The 17,858-nt window shown below is 35.4% G+C and overlaps 1 protein-coding gene across 1 annotated transcript in view; it reads left to right on the top strand.

Annotated features, from left to right (window-relative positions):
* The window catches only part of LOC150102777 (SID1 transmembrane family member 1-like), a 582,520-nt gene extending 567,121 nt beyond the window's left edge, over positions 1-15,399 (top strand). The window contains exon 24 of the mRNA XM_090399394.1: positions 15,111-15,399. Within this exon, the coding sequence (XP_090255520.1) occupies positions 15,111-15,173 (63 nt within the window). The 3' untranslated portion in view covers positions 15,174-15,399. The remainder of the gene's footprint in view (positions 1-15,110) is intronic.
* The last annotated feature ends 2,459 nt before the right edge of the window (positions 15,400-17,858 follow it).

The raw sequence follows: 17,858 nt of genomic DNA, 5'->3' as shown, positions 1-17,858 counted from the left end.
TGCATGTGCACTTGTTTTGCTCTGCTTGGAAAGCGCTTTAGTTTCTCTTTCCAGTAACTACCTTCCCCCCTTTTTGTATGCGTAACACAGGACGGTTAAAGGTGCCCCTTGAACTCTGGCTCACAGGCTTAGCTACTTTAGTATGAAAATGGGGTTCTTAAGTAGATTTAACAGTTTACATTGATTTCTATATCTGGCCCACATGCATTACAGATTATGTCTAACAAACATTTTTATACAATTTTGTACAATTTCTTCCTCTTAAATTTGATTTATATACATAAGTTATCTTTCTAATCTATTTCCAACATTCCACATTCTCTGCCTAAGTTAAATTAAAGTTGTGTCCTGAATAATACGTTAAAGCATTTCTTAGTTTATTCAAGACACAACAGTACTGCTAAAAAATAACCTGTTCTGTTGTGAGTAATGGAATGCCCAACACATTACATAATCTGTTTATAAAAAGCAGGGCAAGAGTGGCAGCTGTAGAATGCATGTTCTACTGTTTCCAATTGGTAACATATGTCACAGATTGGATCTTCGATGTTAAAGTACCTCTATTTGATAACATTGACTGGAAGGTGACCATATGCAGTTCTCCAAGCAAGATCCTTCTTGTTAGGGTACCCTTGGAACTTCATCAAGTTATGAAACAAAATATTGTTGTCAGTACCCAACTGTGGAACTTTGCAGTGAAAGAGATTAAAGATTTCTTTATACCAAATTTTACTTTTTTTAATAGAAAGAATGTCAATTCTGGAGTGTTTTAGCATTCTTAGAGTTAAGCACAGAGTGTTGTAGTATTCAGGAACAATCTCAGCTTTTGAACGTTTATAATCATTAACTCCAAACAGGGGAAGATGAAAACCCAACAAGTACCAGAGAAGGTCTGCACATGTGTGATTAGCTTGCAATATTTTATGGATTTTTGAAGCTGTATTGTTAAATAGTAGAATTTTAAGACTGGAAGTCCAAATCCTCCATGCTTTGTTCGTAGTTGAAGAAATTCCTTTTTAACTTCTTGGTATCAGCTAGACCAAAAAAATTGCACCAGTTTATTATATAATTGCTTTTCCTCAGCTTCTGTGATGTCTGTAATATTTATTATATACAACTGAGCAGGAAAGATTATGGTTTTGAGTACTATAGCTTTAGAAGAAAAGGAGAGCACCCTATTTTCCAGTCTTTTAACATTTCCAAGTTCTTGGACTGGTAATATTGGGTAAGTGGAGAAGGGAATTCCAAGTATAATGAGGGGTTCTCTCTTTGGGGTTAGTCCAAAAGGAATGCCTTCAAGATCCCACTTTTCATAAACTTTTAATTTTGTCTTGTCTGCATTAATAACAATGGCCAACAAAAAAAAATTTTTTTTTCTGCTGATTATGATCTGACACTTGTTTTTTACTAATTTGGGTGTGCTGATTTCAAATATCAAACCCATTTTTCTCTATCACATCAGGTTTTTCCTCTATGGCATTTTCTTTTTGCTAATTTGTAAGTTTTTGATATTTTTAAGGAGGCAGTATCTATTTAGAGGATCAAAAAAATCGATTTTTTAATATTATTTTCTGAAAGTATGTACTTTTAAAAATCTGTTCCTAACTTTTTAACAAGAAATTCGAAAAATTCCTGAAGATATAGCCTATTATTCAAAGCGGTGCACAGATCAGAATCGGAGTGCTCGCCGCTCTCACTTGTTAGTAAACAAATAAATGCGTAAGAACCTGCAACGGTACGTACTGGTGCTTTGAATGCGAGAGAGGCCGATAACCGACCTAATACATTTAGGTGATGAAAAGTAGGCGATGACAACTGCCTAAAACAAATGAATGCTATATGCATCATAGCAGACAAAGAACAATCGAAATCAGTCAATCGTTAATCGATCGTGAAAGTATGATGAGCGCTTATAACATTTCAATAAAGTCTCTGGTTTTTTTTGTCTTGTTAATTGCATGTTAGTCGGCAGTGAAGAAAATACATCATGTCTACTACTCAAAAATGTGTCAATAGTGTAGATTCCTTCTGCTACATTTGTGGCAGCTTTACTGTTCCCAGTCAAAGGACAAATATCACTGATTTCTTTAAGAAAGTGTACTTTGCATACTTTGACGTAAAACTTGCAGATCAGGACAATTCATGAGCTCCAAATAAAGTGTGTATGTCATGTGTAGAAAATTTACGACAGTGGAGCAAGGGAAAATGCCAAAAATTAGCTTTTGGCATTCCAGTGATTTGCCGTGAACTGAAAAATCACATAGATGATTGCTATTTTTGTTTAGTTCAGACTTCTGGTTATAATAAGAAGAATAAGAAAAAAATTGTGTATCCAAATCTCGACTCAGCAATTCGGCCAGTTGCTCATTCCAATGAAATAGCCGTGCCAATTTATAAAGGGCTTCCTTTACTTGAGAACGAGCATGATTGGGACATGCCAGATGTTCTTGAGGAGCAAGACCCAGATGTTGATTTAGACAATGAAAATTTAATTTCTAGTTCTGGACCGCAACGTTTTACTCAAGCGGAATTGAATGACTTAATAAGAGATTTGGGCCTATCAAAGGAATCATCGGAATTGTTAGCTTCAAGATTAAATGAAAAAAACTTACTGGAGCAAGATACAAAGATAACTTTTTATCATAGCAGGGAAAGTAATCTTGTACAATATTTTAAACACAAGTGTGGGTTTGTTTACTGATAACAATGTGTCAAGTTTACTAACTGAAATGAGTGTTGTACAATATCATCCAAATGAGTGGCATTTATTTATCGACAGTTCAAGCAGAAGTCTCGAGTGTGTCTTACTACACAATGGGAATGTATATGGCTCAATTTCTATTGGCTATTCAGTCCACTTAAAGGAAACATATGAGGACATTAAAAAGGTTCTGAAGTTATTAAAATATACAGACCATAACTGGATCATCTGTGTGGATCTTAAAATGGTGAACTTTTTACTTGGCTTTCAAAGAGGATATACAAAGTTTCCGTGTTTTCTATGCTTCTGGGATAGTCGAGCTAGAAACCAACACTGGAGTCAGAAACATTGGCCTCTTAGAATATCCTTAAATGTTGGAGAACAGAATGTTATAAATCAACCTTTAATCGACAGAGAAAAATTCATTTTTCCACCTCTACACATCAAACTAGGTCTTATGAAGCAGTATGTTAAAGCTTTAGATTTACAAGGTGACTGTTTCCAATACATATGTGAAAAATTTCCACGACTTAGTTATGAAAAAATTAAAGCCAGTGTATTTGATGGACCGCAAATTAGAACTTTAACGAGAGACCCAAATTTCATCAACTCTATGAACGAAATTGAGAAAGAGGCCTGGACTTCATTTACGATGGTTGCAAATAAAACTACGGAAGATCAGTACCAAGGAAGATGGGATTCTCACATGATGGCCGACTACTGTTGTAGTATTCAAAGGGATTGCCAAAACAGAACACACAGCAGAAATTGCTACAAACAAAAATTTATTCCCTGAAACTCATGTGTAAGTAAAATTGTTATTTTTTTATAAATATTCTTGTAATTTTTAATGAATATTGTTAAGTAGTTATGTATCTAATTATCGGCCTCTCTTGCATTCAAAGTTTCAGTACATGCCGTTGCAGGTTCTTATGCATTTTTTTGTTTACTAACAAGCGAGAGCGGTGAGCGCACCGCTTTGAATAATAGGCTATATCTTCGGGAATTTTTCGAATTTCTTGATAAAAAGTTAGGAACAGATTTTTAAAAGTACATACTTTCAGAAAATAATATTCAAAAATCGATTTTTTTAATCCTCTAAATAGTACTGCCTCCTTAAAACTATCAAAAACTTACAAATTAGCAAAAAGAAAATGCCATAGAGGAAAAACCTGACGTGATAGAGAAAAATGAGTTTGATATTTGAAATCAGCACACCAAAATTAGTTAAAAACAAGTCTCATATAAAAGTCAGCAAAAATTGTGCTGGACTGTGTAATTAATCTGCTGCTTTTGCTAAATTTTTCCAAAATACCAAAAAATATATATATGGAATCATTATCCTTCAAAGTTCCGACTACATCATCGGTATATGCTATACCTTATTTTCCTTTTTAGTTGAAGAACTTGTATTCCTCGCACAGCATGTGACTTGTTGTAAGAAAGGTTCAAGAACCAATGCAAAGAGCAGTGGACTGAGAGGGCAACCTTGCTCGACTGCTTTTTGAATTTTTACTGGGTCTGACAGGAAACCATTAACAAGGAGGCAGGTGGTTGAATTGGCATAAGCTCCTTCGATAACAGATAGCAGTTTTTTACCTACACCAATTTGCTGGAGGATGTGAAATAGAAAGGAATGCCAGACATTATCAAATGCTTAAGTAAGATCTACTGATAGCACTGCCATCGACTGCTTTTTCGTGTTAACTAAATGGATTAGATCACGTAGCAGAAATAGATTAAATTCTACTGGTCGACCTGGTACTCCATACACCTGTCTGCTTTTAATTATATATTTCATTCCCACTTTGAGCCTGTTATTGATAATGTGGAAAAATATCTTGTAGTCAGTATTAGATAGAGAAATAGGTCTCCAGCTGCTGATTAGGTGTGATCTCTATTAGGTTTAGCAAGCCATACTGTCCTCGCTACAAATTCACTTGGTATGTGTCCTGATGAGAGAAGGGAATTAAACAGTGCAACTAGAATGAGAAGAATAAAATCCCAGGCCTCACGATAAAGTTCTATCCCTAGACCATCAGGCCCTGGGGATTTCTTGCCTGGCATTCTTTATAGGCTGTGGTAACTTCAGATGCTGTAATGGGGGCTGTCTAGCACGTCTTGGATATGAACAGGAAAGCCATTAATGTTCCAGGAGTTATAATTTCCAACATTACTATTGTCTTCAAGCAGAATTTTGTAGTGTTTTTGGATATCTTTAGTAGTGGACATGTCTTCTCTATCAACACTGATTTGAGTGATAGTCTTTTCTTTGTGAAATTTTATAAATTGTCTGTTGAAGAATGCAGCTGAAGGGCTATCTGCTAAGTGCTGTTGTATTCTTATCTTAAAATTTCTTTCTTCTACTTGTTTCTGCCTTTCCAGTTCTATCTCTATGTTAATGTTTCTAATGGCACAGTGGGAAATTATAACCCCTGTTCCAAGAGTTATAATTTCCCACTGTGCTATTATCTTCAAACAAATTTTTGTACTTTTCAAAGGAGTCAAGGCTGTCTTGAGTGGTGAACATGTCTTCACCATCAACACTGATTTGAGTGATAGTTTTTGAGTGATCCTTTCTTTGTGAAATTTTGTAAATTGTCTATTGAATGCAGCTGAAGGACTATCTGCTAAGTGCTGTTGTATTCTTATCTTAAAATTTCTTTCTTTCTTCTATTTGTTTCTGCCTTTCTAGTTTTATGTCTGTGTTAATGTTTCTAATGATGTTGCTACATTCTATACCATTGTGTTGGTTTATTACAAACCAGTTTCTCGCTTTATACAGATATTTCAACTCTTTCCTTTTGAGGAAAGCCTGTTCCTTTCCTCATTCCATCATACTCTGCTTTACTGATTCTTTGAATTTTAACCACATATCCCAATTCCAGGTAACATTATTCCAATTCGAACAGAGGGTCTGGAATTTAGTTGAAAAGATCAACGGAAAATTTGGTGGAAGTCTCCATTGTCCAGAAGCGATCTCTACTTTTTCCATTCAGTGGAACTTAAGAATAACTGGATTATGATCTGACATGTTGATGTCAAGATGTTTTATCTGAATTATCCTATTTATAAGGGAAGTAGAGATATAAATTCAATCAATATGAGTACCAATACCTTGATTCATGTATGCCTGGAGATTAGGATTGCAAATCCTCCATATGTCTGCTAGTTGAGCATTGTCAAGACATGTTTTTAACCGTGCATATCCCACTTTTCCACTCCTGGGGTGTCCTCCTATTTTTTGTCTAATGTGGGGCTTTCAATACAATTCTAGTTTCTAACTGATATAGTGGGCACCATATAAATATGACTCCAATTCCATCACATGAAACTGATGCTATCAAAGTTAAATGAAGTACTAACCATCTCCATTGTTTTGTCGCTAAACATATTAATTCAACAGTTATATATCAAAAAATGTATAGCAATATCAAACTATAATATAGTTGAATGAATGAATAAATAAATTAATTAAATAAATCTAACAATCCACTTAATTTTTCTCCAAGTTTCTTTTTCACAATTCATGTATGTGTATGCCTGGAGATTAGGATTGCAAATCCTCCATATGTCTACTAGTTGTGCATTGTCAAGACATGTTTTTAACTGTGCATATCCCACTTTTCCACTCCTGGGGTGTCCTCCTATTTTGTCTAATGTGGGGCTTTCAATACAGTTCCAGTCTCCAACTGATATGATGTAGTGGGCACCATATAAATATGGCTCCAATTCCTGGAAGAATTTTCATCTAACTGTTCCATTGGATGGAGCATAAACATTATTACACAGCCGCAGTATTTCCAATCTATTGTCAACTTTCTCTCTTCTGCATCCCTTTGGATATTACAGAATGACCCAAGGAGGGGGGCAAGAATAAGAACTCCTACTCCAATCCTGTTAATTCTTCCAAAGCTCCAATAAGAAAGAAGTGGATATCTATCCATTAAATTTTTTATATCTTTATATCTGCAGAAGTATGTTTCTTGGAGAAACAAAAACCTGATATTATGGTGTAGCATAAGTTTTCATATAGTTTCTGGTTTAATTTGCCTATGGAATCCTTGTACATTTAATGAGGCAATGCAGAAAGGAGATGCTATGATTATTGAAGTGTCACTGGTAATTTTGGATGAACCTGATGAGGTCTTCAATCTCTGAAGAAGCAATTGTGTAACCTGCTTCTTTTAAGCTGTTTTCCAGTTTTTTTACAGTCGCTTTCCATTACTTCAATTTCATGGCTATCATTTTTGATTTGGAAGCGAGTTATTTTCTTTTTGTGTAGATGATAACTGTACTGAGAAAACTTTGAATCAGTAAATTCTATTTTCTTTAATTGTATCTCTTGCTTTCTCTTTATTAGCATGAGTTGGCTCTTCATAATCCATAAACTCTTCTGAGCCTGAAGAGTTTTCATTTGATGATCCACAGTCTCCTCCATCCTTACATTTTATTATTTCTTTTTCTTTTAGTTGTAGTTCTTTTTTTTTAATTTTTTTTGTTTATCTTCAATTTTATTTATTAATTCGTCTTTCCTTTTTGATGATCTTGTCTGTATATTAAGTTCTTTCAGTTGTCTTAGAGGTGATACTAAGTCCTTATAGTCCTTATAAGAACTGGCTTAAGGGGGCGAAGCAAGAATGCTTTTCATCTTCCCCGTTATCTGTAGAGGACAGTGTAGGGATAAGGTGTTATTGAGCAATTAAAGCTCTGATCATGGCAGGAGGGTAACAGCAATAGCTGAGCCTCAGTTAGAACTTCATTAGCTACAGCATTGCCATCCATTACCCTCCAAGGGTACTGGATTGAATGAATCAATCACCGCATCTCACGGTCGATTGATTCATCCCTCCGTACATGTACATACCAGGTGATACTAAGATTGAAGTAATGCTGAAGTCATATTTTCATATACGAGTAGCCAAAAGGTGTTACAACTTATTATTAAAATAGTCAGGGTTAGAGATAGTTGTTGGAAGCTTTTCCACTTGGTTATACTAAAAAAATGAAAGATACCAAGAAATTATATCTGTATTTAAGTTTTGTCGATCTGGAAAAGGCATATGACAAGATGCCAAGAGAGAAGTTATTCAAAACTTCTCTCTTGTTATATGTGTTAATGGGGCATTATATCAAGCGATATGTAGTCTTTATTTGAGTTGTAAGTCAGCAGTTAGAATTGAAGGAAGTACAGGAAGATGGTTTAATGTTAAATCTGGTGTCAGACAAGGATGTACATTATCCCCCTCTGTTATTCATTAATCTATATCAGGGGTCGCCAAAGTTATTTGCCCATCGACGCCTTCAAGAGTTTCTCGACTTTTTATCGACCCCCTGTATTTTACTATTACGTAATTATAATAGGACAAACAAAAAAAGATGCTTATGTGAGTTTTTAGATTGTTTATTTTATAGTTACAGTGTTTATTGTATGTATAATATAGTATACATTATTATATTACTATTACTATCACTAGTAATATCACTGGTATTACTAGTGATATTAATAAACTACTGGTATTAATATCGCTGGTATTACTACCAGCGCTGCTCAACTCTTCAACATAGAGAAGTTTAGTTTGTGAATGAATAATGATTGAATTATATTATGTATGATGATGAATTTTAGAACATTAATGCTCACTTGTATGTCGATGCACAAAAATGAGACTGAGATCGAATGCTTGTAAGTATCAGTAAATAAGAACCACGCACGTGTTGCAATCTCGCTCCCACTGCGCCGGCCGGCAGGAACCACCAACATTCATTTATTGGTAAATACGTCATTTTGGCCTACTTGATTGGCCTCAGTAACTATTTTCATGACCTTACTCCATCTTATTGGATGAGTAAGGTCCTATTCATGGACCTGTAAGATGGAGGTACTGATCCCACGATTCACTCTTAATTGCGTTGTCATTACCTCCATGTCTTTTGTCACGGAGGTAATCCAAGTTAACTGAATTAAATATTACTCATATAATGATGTCTTATATTTTTCTGTCGACCCCCAATAGACCCCTAACAATGTCATACCGACCCCAGGGGGTTGATATCGACCCCTTTGGCTTCATAATGTGATCTATATGGATCACATTATGAAGGAAAGTGGTGTTAAACCTTATATCAAAATTGGAGATGTTAATGTCAGCTCTTTGCTTTATGCGGATGATGTTATACTTCTAAATAAATTTGCTACAAGTCTGCAAGATTCCCTGACTAAATTGAATAACTGCTGTAATAGATATGGTATGAAGGTCAGCAATAAAAAGACAAAGACAATGAAAATAGGCAGAATCATTGAAAATGTCAATTGCGTTGGGAATGGAGAACCTGTGGAACAAGTAAAACATTTCAGCTACTTAGGCACAATTTTTAGTGAAGATGGTAAATTAAATATGGAAATAGACAACAGAATCAACAAAGCTGGTATGGTAGGAAGTCAATTGAATAAATTCATATGGAATAAGAGAGAAATTAGTCGGAACACTAAATTAGCTGCAAGACGGTGTGTACAAACCAGTTTTAACTTATGGATCTCAGAGCTGGATCAGAAGTAAAGCACTTGACCAAAGACTAAATACAGCAAATATGAGAGTCCTGAGAAAGATTAGGGCACGAACAGATGGCATCAATGACAATATCATATTAAAAATGAGGATATTAGGAAAGAACTTGACCTTGTCAGCATCCATGAATGCATTAGCAGAGCTAATCTCAGTTCATATGGTCACTTAAACAGAATGGTGCTCTCTGACAGGTTGGCAGGAAAATGACCCAGAGGAAGACCAAGATATAGGTGGAATGATACGGTACAGAGTGCCTTAGATGATAGAAATATAAGATCTGATAATGTTGGAGTCTTGACAAGTAACAGGCTGATTTGGAGGAAAATTGTAGACAAGAAGTTAGTAATGATGTAAATTTTTCTTGTAGTACTATCAAGTACTATCGTATCCTGTATACCCCTTGAGGGTACATGGCAGGAATTTGATGATGATGAAGAAATTATATAGTCATACCCTGACTTACGCTACCCCGACTTACACGAATTCGGAGCTACACGGTTTCTTTCTTATATGTACATATTCCCTTCCTGCTTCACCATTAGTCATATCTTTCAGGCACCGACCACATTCGCCAGTGTCGCACATGCTGTGAACAAACACTGACATGTTTCGTGCGGTCGCCATTCATACACGATTTTTATAGTCTACAAACCTTGCAATTGTTTAATGTTATGTTCTTGATAAAAATTTTATCACATAAAAAATAATAATGTCATCCAAAAGAAGCAAGTCTGATTCTTCTACTGCTGGCAAGAAAAGAAAAACGTTGATTTTGGAAACAAAACTCAACATTTTGGAAAACTCAACAACAAGGATTTTGAAGGCGGAATGAAAATTTGTGAGCTAGCAAAGAAGTTTGATCTACAGGAATCCACAGTGAGAACAATCATAAAATTAAGGTTTACAGATTTTGGAGGACATAGATTCTAACGAGAAACAAATTGTAGCCACAAGTCAAGGAATAAAAAAATCATTAGCTTGCTATGAAGAAATTTTGCGTGACAAGAAAAAGACATTATGCCGTCAGACGAATCTATTAGATGTTATGAAACCATTGACATCGAAATAACTTTCTTTTTTTTATGTACAAAAAAACTACAATTATGATCATATTTCTTAAAAAATATAGGTGTTTTTGTAAACCTTTGGTCTCAATTGTATGTTTGTATATATAAATTGCATGCAAAATTATATCCCGAGTTACGCGAATTCAACTTTCGCGCTTTTTGTTGGTCCCACCTACTGCATAACTTCGGGGTTTTACTGTACTTTGTTTAATCCTTTATCTAAGTGTAAGCAAATAAAAGTCTGGCTCCCATTGATGAGACCTCAGTAAAGGTCAAAACTAGTCTGGGTAGTGACACTTCTCATAATGCATAGCCTTATACATACCTGAAAGGATATGTGCTTTGCATTATGGAATACTAAGGCAAGTGATGTGAAGTCATTAGCTTCTATATACAGTCATGATTATATTTCAGGTGCAAACTTTGTTTGCTTACTCCTGGATAAAGGATTAAACCAAGTATATAATTACTTGGTATCTTTAATTTGTGGTATGACCAAGTGGGAAAACTTCCACCATCTCCTGTTAGATCATTCCTAATGTCATTAATTTATAGATTGTACAACAATGATCCAAAGACTGAACCCTAAGGTACACTACTAGTCACCTTAAATCTGGCAGAGTCACACCCACTATATACCACTTTTTCATATCTATCTGTTAACCATCCACTGACCAACTCAAGAGTTTATATTCCAATACCATATTCTCCAATTTGTGGTATCCTATCAAATGCTGTAACATTGTTATAAAACATGAGCAATTGCTAAAACATGACCTTCCTTTAGTAAACCCATGCTGCTCTTTCACAGTATAGCTTGTTTGTCCACCCATTTCTGTGTGCGAGTTCTTACCATCTTCTCTAAAATCTTCACTACCATACCAAAGATACTGATAGGTCAGTAGTTAGATACCTCAGTTTTTGCACCGCCCTTGTACATTGGAACTATATCATATACTCCATTCCTGTGATATCATTCCTTGGGCTAGCCAATTCAGTTGAACCTTCCTTTAGAAAACGTCCCTATTGAGAAATTCTTATCCAGGTTATGCAACAGCTGTTCGACCTCATTTTCATGCACTTCTAACTTTTCATCCAATGTAGCACTGTGCACCATGTTACACACACCTGGGTGATTTATCTTACCAAAGTGAGTGAACATTTAATGATTTTTATGAAACAATTTATGAAACAGCCCAAATTGAATCACCAATTGAATGCAGATGATACTCGAGTACCATCTGCATTCAATAAAGTTATTCTTCCACATTGATTCTTTCTTTTGCTTGTGGCTCTGGATTGCATTTAGCCTGCATAGCCAGTTTCGTTTCGTATTTCAATTTAGCTTTCTGCACAATATTTGTTACTTTTCTGACCTGTGCTTTACATATTTCATAACACCTCTCACTCTGTTTCTCATGATATTGTTTCCACATCATCTTCTTTTCTAGTGAATCTCTTGCTTAATAAGGTTGCACATCCATTTCACTCCCAACCTATTTATTCTCCAAACATTGGGGATACATTCAGATATCGCCCTCATTTAAGCACTTTTTCAAAGATTCCCATGTGTTATTGCTGACATTTTTCCTATTCAGTAACTGATACCATTGGACGACTAAAGATAGCATTCTTCTAAGTTGATCCTAATTTCCAGCTTTGTAGTTCAGCATGTTACCTGCTTTAATAGGACCATCAGTATAATTAGATACTTCCCAAGAAAGCACAGCATGATCACTGTCACCAAATTATGGTAAAATAGTCATATTCTTAACAGAGACCCCTTCTGATGCTATAAACAAATCTAACACTCTTTGACATAGAGTTCTTTGTTTCACTTACTACTTGAGAACAGTGTCTTACAACAATTCATTAAATTCCTGTTCATTTTTATCATGAGATTTTTCTTCTTACCAATCAAAGTTTGGATAATTAAAGTCACCCATAATGATCACTTGTTTAATACCTACAAGTGCTAATTGACGATGCATTTCTTCATCCCCTGCAACTGAACCACCAAGTCTGTAGCAACATGCCACCATACACTTTGTTTTGTTAACCTTCACTTCACACCAGATAGCCTCAAACTCACTGCTACATGTGACATTATCGCCATCATTGTTTTTTTGCTTTTCTACACTAACTGGACTTAAGTCATCTGATATCATTAGTAGTACACCCCCCCACCTCTCCTATCGCTTCTGTCATTCCTAAAAGTATATCCATTACACTTAATTTCAGTTACCATATCTGATTCTGATAGCCAAGTTTCACTGATGTCAACAATCTTAGACTACATCATAGTCAATAAATATTCAGTCCCTTTTGTTTCTGATGCTACTGGCATTTGTGTATAAACATAACAAATAATCACCTAGCCTATTCTTATAATTAGATATGCAGTCTATATGGCTTGTTGGAACTTTCTCTTTTCCCTTCCCTTCTGAACCCTTTTGGGTTCAGACCTACTCAAAAGGTCTGAACCCAAAGAGTCTCTTTACACCTCTTCACCAGATGCATAACCATGTTCTAAGCATTCGTATCTTTATCATGTTTGCATTCCATAGCTAAACATTTTACTCATACACACATTTTACCCATTTTTCCCTTCATGATCTAGTTTCCCTGACTCTCTACATTATGTCTCATCCCAGTAATAATTGTTACATGCTTCTGATGCTAAATAAATGAATTCAAATACAGGCCATCTCTTTTATACAAGTCTTTTCTGCTGTCAAGCACACTACACATCTAAAACTCGCATCCACTACTTTTACACAGCTTGTGCATAGAATTTTCTAGCATTGCCCTCCTTAACTCTGTACTGTTGTATCAGGGTAGCAAACCTACAATATTTACTCTCTCACATTTCTTTTGCTTGTTCCAACCAATGGCAATCCATTCCAATCACGCACCACCCTCTGAGAGAAAAATCTAGTCCTCACACCATTCTTGGCAGCCTTCATTCTCAGCTTCCGAGGATGCTCTCTCGTTCTTTCCCCACCCTCCATAAATTGAAAAATTCCATCAATTGAAATCCCGTATGACCCTTTCAGAAGTTTGTAACTCTTGATCATATCACCCCTCTTTCTCCTGTTTGCTAGTATCTGCAGTCTACAAATTCTCAATCTGTCTTCATAGTCAGTATTCCACAATCCTGATATCATTTTTAACACTCTCCTTTGTACTCTCTCCAATATATCAGAATCACAATGGAAACAAGGAGACCAGACCTGCACACAATAGTCCAAGTGAGGTCTTATCAAGGCCTTGTAAAGAGGCAAAATGACATCCTTTTCGTTTCAGCATTTGCAATTATCTTTTGAGTTGTTTTCAGTTACATGCTGTCTCAGGTGGTTATCCTTAATAATTGAATAAAATTCATTTCCTTCCTCACATGTGTCCTCTCCTCCTTCCAATCAATGTTATCATAGCTGAAATCCCCCATAATAATTACCCTCCTCCCACTCATTTCATCAATTTGTTTATGCATACTATCTCCACCATCTATTCCATCACCTGGTCTATAGCAGCACCCAACTGCATATTTTGTTCTGCCAGTCTCATTCTCACACCAAATAGCCTCAAATGAGCTCTTTTCACTATCCTGCGATACAACTTCAATTCTCCTTGGCTGCAGTTCATCAGCTATCATCAATAACACCCCCCCCCCCCCATTTTATTCTCTCTGTCCCTCCTAAACACACTATAACCTACACATTCTATCCCAGTAACTATATCATCTTCCGTCAGCCATGTTTCACTAATGGCAATAACCTGTGGCCAGGAAGAGCCAATCAAGGCAAAAAAATTCTTCCTTCTTGTTCCTAATACTCCTGGCATTAGTATACATGAAATGCAGTGGTCCATTTGTCCCACCCCTATCTTGATGCATTATTCTAACTATCCCATTCCGATTTTTTGTCCTTAGTACTGGCTCAGGTACATTATATACATTCTTACACTCAACTATCTCACTGATGTCTGCATATCCACTCCCCCCCCCCTTGGTAGTTCTAGTTTCCCTGGTTCTGCACATCCATTTTCACTTCATTCAGCAATACTTTTTCCAGTCTCTGCACACCAAATCCATTCAAATGCAGGCCATCCATCTTGTATAAATCCCTTTGCCCATCAAACTCATTCCACACGTCCACGAATTCCACACCACACCATCTTAATAACATTTGCGATTATGGCCCTCCTTCTAAACTCCTCTCTGTCATACCGCAGCAACAGACTCACCATTCTAACTCTGTCACTCCTGATACTTCTGCCATTAATATACAGAAACTGCAGCATCCCTAAGCCTCCAGTTACCTTTATTTTTCCTGAATTCACTATTGTATTCATTATTTTTGCTTGAGAGGCTAGATTTGGTACTCAATGATCATGCTTAACTCATTTGTGGCTTCATACACACTCATCTGCATCCACCATAATTTCTTTAGTTTTCCTGGATTTGTGCTTCTACATTCTCAATGAACAAAGCTCTCTCTAGACATCTAACTCTGAATCTGTTTAAGAGCAGTCCATCGGTATTGTACAAATCTTTACGTCTTTCAGACTCAGGCCATCAGTCTACAAACTCTGCATCATTCCTTCAGCATATTGATTGATTAGCTGTCACTGCCTTCCTTTTCAATTAGCATCTATCATAATGTGGCAGCAGACTTACATATGTATTAATTCAATAAAATGTATTAATTTTAATGTCAGAAGATTAATAAATTTTAATCTTATGTATTCTATAGTTTTTTTTTTCCCTTGCAGACTCTTCTAACATTAGATGATGATCGTATTTTTATACAGCGCAACAAGATTCCAGTTTTTTAATATAATAATTTACATTAGTATCTTTTGTAAAATGTTTGTAAATTTACTCTCTTCTGTAATTTTATAGTGAATGAAAAATATGAGAATTGTGAGGCATTTTGATTATAAAGATAAAAGTATTTTATATTTTTCAAGTGATCATGTCATGTTATAACCATTTGGAAAGATATACTTCATATTATCATTTATTAAGCAATATAATGGAAATAATGGTTTGGACGCTAGAAAGGATTACCCATTTAAAAAAAAAAAAAAGTTTGCAGCAGTAAAAAAATTATAGATAATGATACAAAAATATAAAGTCATTTGTGCTCTTCTTCCCATTACAAGACAATAAACTCAAATCATAAAGTGTAATAATTGTGTTATATGCTGATTCAAAAACAGGTTATTTCATAGATTTTCCACAATATTAATTTTGTTTGTTTTTCCAGATTTGTTGATATTAGTGACCTACATATAATCAAAATGTATATGAAAAAAATTGCTTCTTTTAACCATTGTCTGATATTAACTAAGTAATGGTAAAATGCTAATTAAAGCTTTTAATGAAATGTATTAGACATTTTCATGAAGTGAAGTCAACAAATGTATAAAGATAGATTTATTGACTTGAATATATTGAAAAAATATATATATATAAAAATAGTCGTATTAACTCCAACATTTCATCCTTGTTATGAGGACAATATCAGAGAGAATAAAAAAAAGAAACAATAAAACAGCATTCAAAATTGATGCGTTACATGATATTACAAATGTCATGTAATATGTTGACTACTCAAGTCTGTCACCTATTAAAGTTTAGAGAAAACAGTGAGCGGTGATTTAATTAATTGCATAAGTTGCATATGTCATAAAAAAAAATAAAGAAAATGTTGCATCTCCATGAAGTTCAAGGACTTGTAATGGAAGGACACTACAAAACCCACCATCTGCGCTATTAAATCCTCAGTTATATATAAGCCTCTCTAAAAATTTCCAGTTATTGTCTCTGTTCCTAGCTAATATCCATCAGCTTATATCACACCTTTGTAAATCATCTATCCACTTGGTTCTTGGTGACTTTTCCTTCCCCTTCTCTTATCTTGTTATCCATTCATTGCTTAATTTTTATCAATCATTCAACACTTAATCTAATAATGTGGCCAGCCCATCTCCATTTACCTGCTTTATCATGATTGTGGTCACTCACAATCTGGTTTCCTGTTCTTTTAAGTCTATTTTCAAATCTGCTGTTTACATATATAATCTGAAACCAATCTGAATTTTCACCAGATGTTCCCAAAACATTTTATATGTTTAGGATTTCTTTCATTTCCTACCTGGCTCCTTTCCTTTAGTGTTATACAGTGATCATCATTGATTTCAGACAAATTATGGAGACTACAACAGTGTTAGAAATAATTATTTTAATTTCCTGACATTTCAACCTTCATATTACGGTCATCATCTGGGGTATACACACACACGCACACATATATATATGATGATGATTTCATAATCAAATCATTGTCTCTTTGGCATACTGTGTGAAATGTAATGTAGCTTGTCTCTGTGTATATATATTTATATATATATATATGTAGAAAGTATTTTTACCTTGGGTATAAATATGTTAAAGATACCAAGTAATTTTAAACCTGGTTTTACTCCATTTCCCAAGTAAGCAAACAGACTAAAAGTCAAGTTTGCACCTGCAATTGATGCAAGTCTAACTGATCCCACAGGTAGTGCAGGACCAGGGCAACTCGTGGCAAAGGTGGAACAAGCTCCGATCACTAATCTTAATATTTACCCTTAATGCCAAAACACATCTCCAAGAAGGGGATGTATGATGTTTTGTATTAAAGGCAAGGGGCCACTACCCAGACCGGTTTCGACCTTTATTGAGGTCTCGTCAGTGGGAGCTAGGCTAGAATTAGAAATACCAAGATTTAGTAATACAGAGCTTGTAAGTATTTCGCCAAAACAAGTTACGTTACCATAAGGTGTTTTAACCTTATTAAATAAATTAAATAAAAATCTCTGGAGGAGATATAAATGTAGAAAGTATTTTTACCTTGGGTATAAATATGTTAAAGATACCAAGTAATTTTAAACCTGGTTTTACTCCATTTCCCAAGTAAGCAAACAGACTAAAAGTCAAGTTTGCGCCTGCAATTGATGCAAGTCTAACTGATCCCACAGGTAGTGCAGGACCAGGGCAACTCGTGGCAAAGGTGGAACAAGCTCCGATCACTAATCTTAATATTTACCCTTAATGCCAAAACACATCTCCAAGAAGGGGATGTATGATGTTTTGTATTAAAGGCAAGGGGCCACTACCCAGACCGGTTTCGACCTAGCTCCCACTGACGAGACCTCAATAAAGGTCGAAACCGGTCTGGGTAGTGGCCCCTTGCCTTTAATACAAAACATCATAAATCCCCTTCTTGGAGATGTGTTTTGGCATTAAGGGTAAATATTAAGATTAGTGATCGGAGCTTGTTCCACCTTTGCCACGAGTTGCCCTGGTCCTGCACTACCTGTGGGATCAGTTAGACTTGCATCAATTGCAGGCGCAAACTTGACTTTTAGTCTGTTTGCTTACTTGGGAAATGGAGTAAAACCAGGTTTAAAATTACTTGGTATCTTTAACATATTTATACCCAAGGTAAAAATACTTTCTACATTTATATCTCC

This window comes from Typopeltis vanoorti, chromosome 10 (genome assembly GCF_054136105.1).
Source record: "Typopeltis vanoorti isolate ZY-2024b chromosome 10, IOZ_Tvanoo_1.0, whole genome shotgun sequence".
NCBI classification, from domain to species: domain Eukaryota; kingdom Metazoa; phylum Arthropoda; class Arachnida; order Uropygi; family Thelyphonidae; genus Typopeltis; species Typopeltis vanoorti.
This window is presented reverse-complemented; position numbering and strand designations above follow the sequence as displayed.